At 44.5% G+C, this 13,721-nt stretch overlaps 1 protein-coding gene across 2 annotated transcripts in view; it reads right to left on the reverse strand.

Annotated features, from left to right (window-relative positions):
* Itgb5 (integrin subunit beta 5) overlaps nt 1–13,721 on the reverse strand; it is a 113,650-nt gene that overhangs the window by 66,092 nt on the left and 33,837 nt on the right. For both annotated transcript variants that reach the window (XM_026394433.2, XM_026394425.2), the window contains exon 5: nt 6,199–6,367. In XM_026394433.2, the coding sequence (XP_026250218.2) occupies nt 6,199–6,367 (169 nt within the window). The remainder of the gene's footprint in view (nt 1–6,198; nt 6,368–13,721) is intronic.

The raw sequence follows: 13,721 nt of genomic DNA on the forward strand, positions 1-13,721 counted from the left end.
GTCTTAAAAGCATAGGAACAGCATGTGCAAAGGGCCTAGCAGGAGTCAAGAGTAGGTGACGCCAGGTCATGTGGCTGGGACCAAGCACCCTGGGTGGAGGCTGGAGGGGGAGCAGTGCCAGAGAGCTAAACCCTAAATCCCTGCCTCTTAGTCAAATGCACATTCCAAGCAGGAAGAAGCCCCTGACTTGAAATGAAAAACTGACACTCTCTCCAGTTCGGAGATGTAGCCTGAGTCATCAAGAGACCTCGAAGCCTCTCCCAGGCTGAGTCTTCCCCGCCTTGGTCAGGGAAGGGGCCACGGCAGGTACGCTCCTAAGGCAGAGGGGAGGGAAGGCGTGCGGCTGGTGACACCAGAGGGTGAGAGGAGACGGGAACTCTCCACTTGCCCTATTGACAATCCTAACTCAGCCAGGTCCCACGCCCCCTGGGACAACAGGCAGCTGTCAGCAGGAGGGTGAAGCCCACAACACAGTCAGCCACGGTGTCAGGGACTTAAGATGTCACCCCAGAGAGCAAACTGGTGATTCAAAGCTTGTGTGAAAGCACGACCGTCTGAACACGGAAGGCCCAAGGGAGCTGGCACCACCAGACAAGGACACGGCGAGGCCCAGGCGCTGCACACCTGTTCCAGAGTCCTTAAGATAACCTCATGCTTCACTGGAGTCCCCAAGACACTTCAGCGAGGAAGAGTAAGCAGGATGGCGCTGGGTGAGCCCCAGAAACCTGCTGCAGAAGCAGCTCCTACGAGCTGAGACAACACAGAGCGTGTGGAGAAGCCCCTCCAGGGCCTGCCCAGGCCTGGTGAGTGATGGGTGGGGTGCGGGGGTGCCTTCCCCAAGGAAGGGAAGGCAATTTGCTACATTTCTCAATCCATGCTTGGAAAAATGACCAAAGTCTACGGTCTAAAAGAAATCAGCGAAAACCCAGAAAGCCAAAGGCTGAATGTTTTCTCTGATAAGTAGATGCTGATCCATAATGGGAGGGGGGCCTAGGGAACACGGGAGGAATTTTGGATTTTGCAGTGAGGAGTGAGGGGAGGGGAGGGGTTTGGAGGATGGGAAGGATGGGGAACCAGACGAACATTATTACCCTGTATCCATGTATGATTACACTATTGCTAAGACTCTGCACCACGTACAGCCAGAGGAAGGAGAAGTTATGCTCCATTTGTGTAGAGTATGTCAAAAAGCACTATTGTCATGTATAACTAATCAGAACAAATTTAAAAATAAATAGAAAAAAAAAGAAATTAAATAGAAAAAAAAAGAGACCAAGTCAATTTCTGGAACTGGCAGAGGGAAGGGTGCAAAGAGGACACCCCTCGCAGCTGTGCCTGACTGTGGGGCTAGGAAATTTCTCACCCCTTCCAGATATCTGTAGCAGCTGATTCAGGGTCTGAGGCTCAGACCTGAACCAAGAAAAGAAAAGGCTGAGCAAAAAGGGCACTAGGCTCTGACCAGGTCCTTGTGAAAAGTGGCACTCACCAGCACAGCTGGAAGGTACTCTGGAGCTCCTCCCCTCTTACCCTCCTGAATTTCCCAGAGGACCCCAGAGCCAGCCAGGGAGCAGCAGAAGAGGGAGATGCCAGGGCAGAATGACAGGGCTCTGCATTGCACTATTGATAAAGTGGCAGCAGCTCCTGAGGATACTGGCACTTCCTATTTGGGGAGAATAGGAATAGTTCCAGTCTGAACCACCCACCACACTTCTACCTGTGCAATTCAGAAACAAATTAGAGAAAACTTTCAGAAGGCCCAGTCACTGGGTAATGGAAAGGCCCCGGGTTTTAGACTCAACCAGACCTGGGCCAAGTTCTGATCCTACTCCTCACTAAAAATAAGTGTAATTCCTGTGATACTCTGTTTCCTCACCTGTAAAATGAGAACCACCACCACCAATATACCATAGGGCTCTTAGAAGAACCAAAATTAAGCAGGGACCAATGGCATACATCTGTAATCCCAGAAACTCGGGAGGCTGAGGCAGGAGGATCATGAGTTCAAAGCCAGCCTCAGCAACTTAACAAGGCCCTGTCTCAAAATAAAAAAAAAGGGCTGGAGATGTGATTCAGTGGTTAAATACCCCTGGGTTCAATCCCTGGTACCACAAAAAAAAAAAAAAAAATCAAGATCAAAGCTGGGGGTGTAGCTCCATGGTACAGCACTTGCCTAGCACGCATGAGACCCTGCACCCAATTCCCAGCACCATACAAAAAGTAAAGAAAGGTATACAAAAATTATCTGGCATATGAGTGACAATCAAGCAAGGGGAGCAGTCACTTCTGTTTCTCAAAGCCCACAGATTCTGTATTCTTGTGGAGAGTCTGTCAGTGTGAAGAGGTCCCACCTCTGGGGCTATGGTCTCCACTTTAGATTAGAATGCCTTCACTAGCAAATAAAGGGCTCAATATACATCAGAAACAATTTATTATTCACACAAAGCAACTTTTAAAATTTACCTCTCAATGCAAAATTAGAGAATCGGGATTAAAACAGAAAGTCCGTCTAAAGGATTCAGAGGCTAAATTTCAGGGCAGTAGAAGCTGAGGCACACAAGGAAATGCACTGGGCCACAGAGACCTTATTTTCTGGCTGACAGGAGACAGCAGCCCATAGAATCCCATGCAACAGCAGGCACCCAGCCAAGCCCAAATGCACAGGCAACTTCTTTAACCTGAAAGCCATGAAAGAGGCCAAGTGGGGACTGGCAACTTGGAACCAGAAACTCTTTGGCAGCAGCTCCTGAGGATACAGGCACTTCCTATTTGGGGAGAACAGGAATACTTCCAGCCTGAACCACCCACCGCACTTCTACCTGTGTAATTCAGAAATAAACAAATTAGAGAAAACTTCTAGAAAGACCTGGGAGAGCAATAAGACTAGTATCAGGAGAAATCGTTCTGTATTTAAACAAGTACAAACAGGTTCAAACATAGGCTTCAAAGTGAAGACAAGAAAGAAATTAAGAGCAGTGCATCTCCCGTTCCAACCCAGCTGGTAATGGATGCAGTTAAACTGCCTCTCGCAGCAACTTGACCTGCTGGGGAAAAACAAACCAACTTCAAACGACCACTCACAGAACAGGGTCCTTATCCTGAATAGAATCCTAAATAGAAATAGGAATTTCCTCCTTTTTGCAAAGAACAGATTTTCAAGTAATATGCAGCAGGTCACACAGATGGGATTTAAAATCAGTCACGTGGGCTGGGGATATAGCTCAGTGGGTAGAGTGCTTGCCTCGCAAGCACAAAGGCCCTGGGTTCAATCCTCACCACCACCAAAAAATAAATTCAAAAAAATAAAAATAAATAAAAATAAAATCAGTCACGTAAACATTCTATAACCTTGTCCCACAAGTTAATAACCAACAGTCCATCCCAGAGAAACCAGGGTGAGAAGAAAACCAGAGGCAGGAGCTTCCCGTGGCAGTGAGATAAAGCCTGTTATTGGCTCCATCTCCAAGTGCATAAAGTCAGGGGAAGCAGAGCATGCCCCGCTTGGAGCCCGGGGCTGTTCAAGCAACTCCAGCCCTTAGGAGGCACCCAGTCAAGTGCAAGAGATTCCAGGCCTCCACCCTCTGTTACACACAGTTTTCAGGATTAAGTGGAAAGGCTTTCAATCTGGGCAAATGGAAAGAGCCAGAAAACTCAGTAAACAAAGCAAAGAATGCTTAGGACTTCAGAATGATATCTGAGATTTATTTCAAACAATAGGAGATAGGGAGGTTGTGAACACATATGAAATAAATTGGCTAAGGATACATAGATTGTTCTCCCTACTTTTATGTTTTGAGATGTTCCATAATTTAAAAAAAAAAACATACATATTCATAGTGGAAACTTAGGTAAATACAAAATTAAAAATTGCCAAGAAAAAATAAAAACCACACCTAATTCAGCCACTTGAGACAATTGCTATTATACATTTTGGTCTATTTCCAATATTTTTCATATATTTCTCTTTGTTTTGTCTGCCAAACAGGATCATGCTGTCCATTCTGTTTTATAACTTGCTTTCCACCCCCGCCTTAGTTTGTCTTAGGTATTACTCAGTCATTAAATATTTTTAATATTATGATTATTACATAATCTTTTACCAAAAGGGAGACCATAGTCTATTTCCAATTTTTTGCTACAATAAGCAAGGGTGCAGTAAACTATGGAAAATGGTATTTATTATAAATAGGTGACTTCAAATGAGAGAGAAATGGCTTGATGCGTGCCTAAATATAAACTGGCAGCACAAAGGAAAAGCAAAGGTGAAGACAGGAGCTGGTGGCTGCCACACTGCACAATTCCAAGCAATTATTAACTTTCCCTGTACTCCCTGTTGCCCAGGCCACGTGAAAACTGCAGGAGGTATAAGGCTGTTAACATGCTCATAAAGTACCTCCCAGTCAACAATAATTCACCAGGTTCGGATAACCTGCTAGAATCCTCTCTCATACTGACTATTGCAAGGGCTAGAATATTCCATTCATCTGGGATGGCACAGGAAAATTCTGCTGGCCCAAGGTGTACCCAATGGCTTTTCAAAGACCATTGTGGATCCAGCACTCGATGACACTGTTAATCTAGCAGAATTAATGGACATGGCTTATGCCTGTTATTGGGTTCGTCCCCTACTCACCAAACCTTAGACAATTTCTTCCCCTGAAAAAAGAAAATCCACACAATTCTCAAGATGGGGAGATGAGGAAGATCTATGTTTTCCCTGTTCCATTTGTTTCCTGCCAAGAAGTAGAATTTGGCTGAATGTCTGTGAAGACAAGGCCCCGTACAATCAATATCTGAATGCCTGTTAAAAAGTGGGAGGTTGGGGCAGAAGGATTGCAAGTTCAAAGCCAGTCTCAGGAACTTAGTAAGGTCCTACGTATCTTAGCAAGACCCTGTCTCTAACTAAAATGTAAAAAGTGGCTGGGGATGTGGCTCAGTGGTCAAGCACCCCTGGGTTCAATTCCTGGTACAGAAAACAAACATCAACTACGAAACTATTTTGTGATACGTTTTAAAGATTCAGAGCTGAACATATTCTAGTTGTGTTCCATCTGGCTTTCAGACTGCCAAAACACACCAGGGACTTCTGAACCAAACCATGTGTTTCTGGCCAGCAGCCATCCTGGATGGGAAGCCACTGCCACCTTCCGCTCCAGGAGGACCGCAGGGTGTGCTGCTTTCTTTCCCTTTTTTCCTTCCCCTTATCCATCTCTATCATTTAGGGTTTATTATTTCAAAAAGGACAACTGTGGCTCTTTTCTCGTCCTTGTCAAGGACCGAGTGGAGAGAAAAAACGACCATGTCACCCTGAACATGGTCTCTGAGCTCAGACATTTGGAAGTGGGCGACGAGGTGGTGATCAGTAAGTGAATGGCAGCTGCCACATGCAGCCTCTCTAAACTGGGTTCCCTTCCCAAACAGAAGAGTCCCCAACACCCACTATTGATGAACTTGCCTGGACTTGCAAGAAAGCATTACCAATTCCACATACTCTATGATGATCGCTACAGAAAAATGCTCAGTGTGTGCACAAAATATCAAGGCATGTGCTGTGGTCATGAGCTCAAGAGACTTCTTTTTATCGTTTGTTGTTGTTGGGCTGTTTTGACAGTAGAAACTTATTTTAGGAATAAATTATTACCATTTATCTATTTTTCTGAGATTGCAACCACTCAAAACATGAGTTCATTTCTGACCTATGTCCTCAACCTGGATTCACACATCATAGGGAAGCAGGAGAAACACAAATAAAGGGAAATGCAACCAGAGATGTTATGCAATTCTCATTTTGGGCTGGATTCTCCAACAGGGCAGTCTTTAAGGTTTACCAAAATTGAGCCAGATAGCTCTATGAGCTTCTCTGTATAAGGGTTGACATTTACTTTTTCCCCTGGTAATAAGCAAAAAAAAAAAAGCCAAATTCATAAACACAGAACAGCTATCTCCTGGCAAAGACAGTATCCCATTACATATGGCCACACCCTGACAGACACATACAGCCCAATCCGTCCCCAGCTCCAGCTGACTTGACTGCTATAGATTTTCCCAAGGTGCCACAGAGCTCAGCCTCTGGTGAAAGAGTAGACAGGACCCACATGCTGGTGTGACTCACACTCTGCCACCTCCTGCAGGAAGTGCCATCACCAACTCTCTCTACCTTGTCTTCTCTGCACCAGGAAGGGACCAGAAAAGAGAAGTTACCTTGCAGACAGCTGCCTGGAGGACTGCATCAAAGCCTCCCTCCGGGGCATCTCGGTTGCGGGACACCCTCTGCTTCCGAACTTCCTCATTGAAGCTGTCGACTCTGTCAGTGAGAGGCAGCAGATGGCGGAACCCAAAGGAGGGGACGCAGTTTGGAAATAACTTGTAACTAGAGAGAAAGAAGAGAAGAGTCACTTTCCCAACATCACCACTAAATCTTAACCAAGTGTTCTGTGCCTTGGGAGACATCAGTAAATATTTATTCTGCACCTACCACATGCCCTGGGACAGGCATTGTGGAAAGAACAAAGATAAATAATACAAGCCCTACTCTCCAGACATCCAGCCCTAACCACAGGCAAGACAGCCTAAACCACACAAGTGAATGGTACGGACCAATGACTCAAAGGAGGTGGAGATTTTGCAGTCTTCCATGGACAGAGAACTTAGCATGGGCCTTGAAAGATGACTGGGACCAGCAGCGTGGGCAAATTGGATCTCATCCACCAAGGGCAACATAAGCAGAGTTCCTCTAGGAAACCAGGTTCTCACAACCACTGTGTTGCAGCTGTGTGACAAAAGGTGCCATCATCTCTATGACAACCCACTCAGTGACCACCTGGGTGTGCTGGTACAAACAAATGCTAAATGGAACAGGCATGAAAACATTCTATTTTTTTTTATTCATTTATAAACACTTCTCTGATAAACTAGCAGCTCTCCTAGATGCCATAGAAATCACTAAGAAATTAAGCATCTTCAAAAGGGAAACTGTATCTGGAAACTTGGAAGGGAGAAGAACTGCATGTCAACAGCGGGTTAATTTCAGGCTTTTCTCCTGAAATATTGGGCAATGTCCTCTTTAGTCTGCTGTGGAAACCTCAAGTAGCCCCATTCCTGGAGGAAATTAGCTTTCGATGGCAGTCTAGGAGCTTCAGGTTGATATAGCTAATGCAATAGGAAGAGAAGCCTGATTTTACAAATGGGTTCACCACATAAAGGGGAAGAAGGGAGAATGTGGCATCCAAAGAGAGGCACATGTGCAAAAGTCCTGTGGCAGAAAGGGCACAGAGGAAGGCTGATGGTGCTACAAGTAGAGAGTAACGGGTAAGGCACCCTGGCCCAGAAACACAGGGTCTGCGGACACATTAAAGGAAGTCTCAGTCTCTCTCTCTCTCTCTCTCTCTCTCTCTCTCTCTCTCTCTCTCTCTCTTTCTCTCTCTCTCTTTCTCTCTCTGTCTCTGAAAAAAAGATGAAAAATAAGCTCTAACAGAAAGGTCTGGGGGAAGGCTTTGGATTCAATCTAAGCTGTGCGCATGGGAAGGGAAACGGGCTTAGCGGCTGCCAGGCGGACTCTGACTTCGCTGCTGCCAAGGCAACCTCAGCAGGGCGGGTCTGGGCAGGTTCTCTCCTCTACAAAGAGGCAGCTGTTGGCTCTCTAAGTCCTCTTCAGGGAGACAGTCCCTGCTCCAACTGCCACCGTCACACCACCTTGGCGCAGAGCCCTCGCAGCAAGCCAGCTCTGGCAGGACAGAATCAACCCTCCTCCCTGGACAGCCACGGTTCTCCTGCGCAGGCAGCAGCCAGGCCTCCCACCTGCCCTCCCTGGGTTCTCTTCCCTTCTCCCTCCCCAAATCTTCAAGAACACCTTGTGCTTAACAGGTCACGCTCTTTTTGACCCCATGCCTCAGGCCACCAGGACTCTTCATGACCTCTTCATTTTGTCAAAGGAGAGTCATGGAGATGACATTCCCTCTTAGAGAAGGAACGACGGTCCCAAGTGACCAATGGACAGGCTCAGAAGGAAGCCACGCATCCACAGTCTCACCGTCGTCTCTCTTCCTCCAAGTCCCTACTCCCCACTACGTGGTTCTAGCCCATGACTTAGGACCTCAGGCATGTGTCCATTGTCACAGTTTGTGGGAAGAAAAGAGAAAAACGGAATAACTGCAGTCAAATGAGAAAAATCAGGAAAACTGTGAGCCGCGCAGCTAGAGTTCAGCATTTTCTACATCTTCCCTGTCACTCCTGCAACCAGCAATGAGCAGAAACATTTTTTACTGTGTAGAATCACCGTTCAGTAATTAGGAACCAGGAAATGTGTTTGCCAGAGAGAAGCCTGCATTGCAGAATATGTCTATAACCAAATCAGAGACACTTCTGAGAGGAAAGCAGCTTTGCCACACAGACCCTGGGAATATTTTCATCGTCACTGAAATAGGATGTCACCTGTGACTGCTTATCTGTTGTAACCTCTGGAATTGTGGTCTGAGTGGCCTGGAGATCTGTCTGTTTTGGGGACTTCTGCTAGGAAACTATCTCACTGCCACTGTGTCTGTGCTATAGGATACCAGTTTAGGGTTATTTATAGGGAGTTACAAAATTAAAGATTATATACCAGGCCAGGCTCAGTGATACACACCTATAATTCTAGGGACTTGGGAGACTAAGGGAGGAAGATCACAAGTTCAAGGCAAGTCTCAGAAACTCAGTGAGACCCTGTCTCAAAACAAAAAGGGCTGGGGATGTAGCTTAGTAGTAGAGCATTCCTAAGTTCAATCTTTAGTAACCCCCTCTCCCCCACAAAAAGGGGAAGGATGTATGTGTATATAAATAGCAAATCCAATTTGAAGACACTAGATCTAGATAAAGCCAGAAAACAATACAATGTTTAGGACCAGAGTGTGGATTGATCTGATGTGGAAAGAATTGCCTGTTACTCTAGACGTAGAGAATTTCTGGATAAAATACAGTTTTTTAAAATTTAAATAGATAGATAGCCAAGACTAGAAGCTTAGAATGTAAATCCCAGGCGTCAGAAATGAAGAAGGAACCATTCCACAGATGAATGGACTAAAGAGCATCAGGAAATGTGCAGGAAGGAGCTGGGATGTGTCAGGGCAGAACAGAGGCCCTGCAGGCTTGGAGTAGGCCTCTACCGAGCAGGTGACGAGCCCAGGCCTGCAGAGGCCAAGCCCTGACACAGGGCTCTCTGCAAAGATAGAGCCAAGTGCCATGAGAGCGGCCACACACTAAACAAGCACAGGACATCTCCAGCCACCAGCCCGGGAAAGAGACAAGGAAGCTCACCTCCCACTCTAAGCCAGGACAAGAAGAACCCCAGGTCTGAGCAATCAGAATCCATGATTTTAGGGCAAAGGAAGCCCCAGCTGAGAAATTAACAGGAAAACGAGTTCCACAGTGAATGCTGAAGGTTCCTGGCAGCAGCAAACCTCAAGCTGCTCTGTAGGGGGCCACACTCCAGGGCACGTGGTCCCCATGGAAAACAGCCTCCAAGATGAACTAAGGAAACAGAAACTCCAAGAGAAACAAACCATCAGGAAGGAATGTCAGCAAATCCAATGCACTGAAGGACCACAGTTCAAGAAATGGGGAGAACAAAATGGTCTGAAATTCTTTACAAGAATATTTAAGATATTTAAAAAGAGGAAGAAATAGAAGCCAAAGGTTAGAAAAACAAAACAAAAAAATTAAATAGAAAAAAAAATAGAAGGCTTTAAGAAAAATTGTATAAAAAGGGCTGAGGCTGTGGCTCAGTGGTAGTGCTTGCCTGGTATGTTTGAGGCCCTGGGTTCAATCCTTGTGCTGCCAAAAGAAAAAAAAAAAAATAGGAGCATCTGAAAAAGAACCAAATAAAAATTATAGTAGTAAAAAGTATATATAGTCACTGATGTTCAAAAATGAAATTTCAGTGGGACTGGAGCTGTGGCTCAGTGGTAGAATGCTTGCCTAGCATGTGTGAGGCACTAGGTTCAATTCTCAGCACCACATAAAAGTATAAAATAAAGATATTGTGCCATCTACAACTAAAAATATTTTTTAAAAATGAAATTTTGGTGTCTGGATTAAGCTGAAACTGAAGAACAAAAGTAAACTAGAAGAAATTTCCTATTGTGTAACTAAAAGAGAGAATTAAGAAATGTGAAATTTAGAGTGAGATGCCTGCCACCTAACAGTGTCCAGATAAAAACAGAAAGAACATGAGAGAGGAAGCAGTCAGAGAAATAGGGTCAGAAATTTCAAGAATAAAGATGTGTGCTCAAATCGGGAGCAATGGCACATGCCTATAATCCCTGCAGCTCGGGAGGCTGAGACAGGAGGATGGCAAGTTCAAACCCAACCTAAGCAAAAGCGAGGCACTGAGCAACTCAGTGATTCCCTGTCTCTAAATAAAATACAAAATAGAGCTGAGGATGTCGCTCAGTGGTCAGTGCCCCTGAGTTCAATCCCCGGTACCAAAAAAAAAAAAAAAAAAAAAAAAAGATGTGCTCTCAGAAGAAAAAAGCAGACCAAGCTACAAGTGGTGTAGATAAAAGCAAATCTACCTGGACACACAGGAGTGCATATCACTACAGAAGAAATTAAAAGTCACTAGAGAGAAACACAATGACTAGAAAAACAGCCATATCAGACTCGAAGAGGCCAGAAGTGGGTATACCTTCAAGGTGTGATTTCTTGGGAGAAATACACAATGGGTAAGAAAAAATATAAATAATGAAGGATGAAATGTATTGGCTCACTTGCAAATGCTTCCATATGAGATGTATTTCAACAGCTTAATAATAGAAAGAAGTGTTCAGAATTGGAAAGAACAAATCCTGTGTCAGGGAGCATCAAGTGACTCTTCCCAGTGAAACTGTTCCTATTATTCAAAATAGCAACTGGACAGTACTCCACTATGACACTTAAGTGACTCTGTGCCCTTTTTATTCCCATGGCAGCCCTTCTTACTCCAGATTTGGCATTTCTGGTACATTCTACAATGGGAAGGGATGAGTTCAGGATTTGGATCCCTTGGCAGAAACACCTGGAGCAGAGGAAGGAGGGACACACCTCAGGAACCCCGAGTGTATGGCTTTCCTTCCTGAGATCCCCTGCACAGGTATCAAATCCCCTGACTTACCCAGCTGCCCCAAAATTCCTGGGGGCTGCCAATGCTGCTCCTACCACCCCAGGGGAGAAAATCCTAACTGAAGGTGCTGCTGGAGACTGGGAATAACCGTACTTCTCCTCTCCCCATTAGCTGGAGGAAATGGATGGTCAGAGAAGGATGTCAAGCAAAGGTCTCCCTAGCTCAAGCACGGGATGCAAACAGCAACAAGAAGAGAGCATGGGTGTGGACTGCGGCACAGACCCAACATTCCCAGACCTCCTTTTTTCCAAGAAAATCCAGCAATCCTAGTTATTCTTGGCCATATCTTGTGTTTTAAATGTTGGTAACTACCAATTGGTATAGAATAGAAGACACAGAGACAAACCCACACATCAAGGTCACCTGATCCTTGATGAAGGTGCTAAAAACATAATTAGAGAAAAGATGAACTCTTGAACAAATGGTGTCGGGAAAACTGGTTATATCATAGGTAGAAGGATGAAACTAGACCTTTATCTCTCACCCTGCACAAAAATCAACTCACAATGAATTAAAGACCTAGGAATTAGATGAGAAACTATGCACCTCCTAGAAGAAAACTTAGGGTCAACACTCCAGCCTATAGGCACAGGCAACGATTTTCTTAATGGGACCACTAAACCTCAGGAAGTAATGCCAAGAGATAATAAATGGGATGGAGTCAAATTAAAAAGCTTTTACACAGCAAAGGAAACAATTAGGAATGTGAACAGAGAACATACAGAATGGCAGAAAAATCTTTGCTAGCTACACTTTGACAGAGGATTGATATTCAGAATATATAAAGAACTCAAAAAAACTTACCACCAAAAAAAAAAAATCAAATAACCCAATTAATAAGTGGGCAAATGAATTAAATAGACACTTCTCAAAAGAAGAACTACAAATAGGCAACAAATATATGAAAAAATGTTCAACATCATTAGCAATTAGGGAAATGTAAATCAAAACGACACTGAGATTTCATCTCACGCCAGTCAAAATGGAAGCCATCAAGAATACAAATAATAATAAATGCTGGAGAGGATGTGGAGAAAAAGGAACACTTTTACAATGTAAGTGAGACTGTAAATTAGTACGACTATGGAAATCAGTATGAGGTTCCTCAGAAGACTTGGCATAGGACCACCATAAGACCCAGCTATACCACTCCTCAGAATTTATCCTAAAGAATTAAAATCATCATACTATAGAGATATATGCAATGTCCATGTTTATAGAAGCACAATTCACCACTGACAAACTATGGAACCAGCCACCTAAGTGTCCATCAACAGATGAATAGATAAAGAAAATGTGGTATGAATACACGATGGGAGTTTTATTTATCCATAAAGAAAAATGAATCATGTCATTTGCAGAAAAACGGATAGAACTAGAGACCATTATGTTAAGTGAAACTCAGAAGGTCAAGGGTCATATGTTTTCTCTCATTGGGAAACTAGAGAGGAAAATGGGAAAGAAAGGGGGGAAGTTCAGGGATCTCATGAAAATCAAAGCGAGATCAATAGAGGAAAGGGACCCTGAGGTGGGTGACAGGGAAGGAGATAAGTGTTGGGAAGTGATATTGGCCAAATTACATTGTTATATTGTGTGCATATACAAATATGTAACAAAAAAATCCCATCATATGTACAACTATGATGCACCCATTTAAAAAAATGTGGAAAGACGGGGGGAAACAGAAAAGGCTAGCTGAAAAAGAAAAAAAAAATTCTGGTAACTTATTTGCAATGCTGTTAAAACTGAAAAGCAAACAAAAGCCACATACAGACTGGATCAGGCACAGGGACAGCCAGATTACCTGCCCTGGTTTGTGCTATTCTCCCCAAGCAGTGGCGAGGATATTTGAAGAAGCAGGATGCTGCACAGCCTGGATCTGGGGAGGGAAATCTCAGCCCAGTGACACCCCACCCTCCTACTACTCAGCTCAGAAGACAGAGATTTCTGTCACAGAGAACTGATGCTTCCTTCGAAACTCCCATTTTTCACTGGATTTCCTGTCTTACAAGCAGCTTTTCAGTGTGCCTTGTACTCATAGCCGGTCAAGAATCTCACTGTCTGCGTCTGGTTCTGCCTTGGAGGGCTTAGAGAGCGAGCTCTGAATAAGCAATGCGGAAAGCCTGGAGTATTCAAATGATGAGTGCCCATGGCCAGTCCTTGATCCTCTGCCAGCTTCTAATCCTGCATCTCAGTTAGTGAGACACACCCTGTCTGGAGATGGGGCATAGGCAGGGCAGGGAAGGAAAGGAGCAGATGGGATCGTGGGTCCAAATGATTTGAAAAAAAGTTTTGGGTATGATGCTGCTCGCTGCTCCTGGTAAGCAGGAAATCTCCAACAGGACATTTGGCATGGGGACTGGCTGATAAAGGCCTTGGAGACGGCACCTAAGAATGCCAGTGGCCCCTATGGCCTAGAGGAAGCAAAACCAATAAATGATGACACCTAGCGCTCTTCGTGAAGGAACTTAAGAGTCTATTTGTCCTTAAAACATTTTACTATCTCATTGTTTTTCCACCATTATGTCACTTCTCAACCCCTGGAGAAGATCTGAAGAGGCTTCTAGGAGAGTAAACAACAGGACCAGGA

The sequence above is a fragment of the Urocitellus parryii genome, chromosome 2 (genome assembly GCF_045843805.1).
Source record: "Urocitellus parryii isolate mUroPar1 chromosome 2, mUroPar1.hap1, whole genome shotgun sequence".
Lineage (NCBI taxonomy): Eukaryota > Metazoa > Chordata > Mammalia > Rodentia > Sciuridae > Urocitellus > Urocitellus parryii.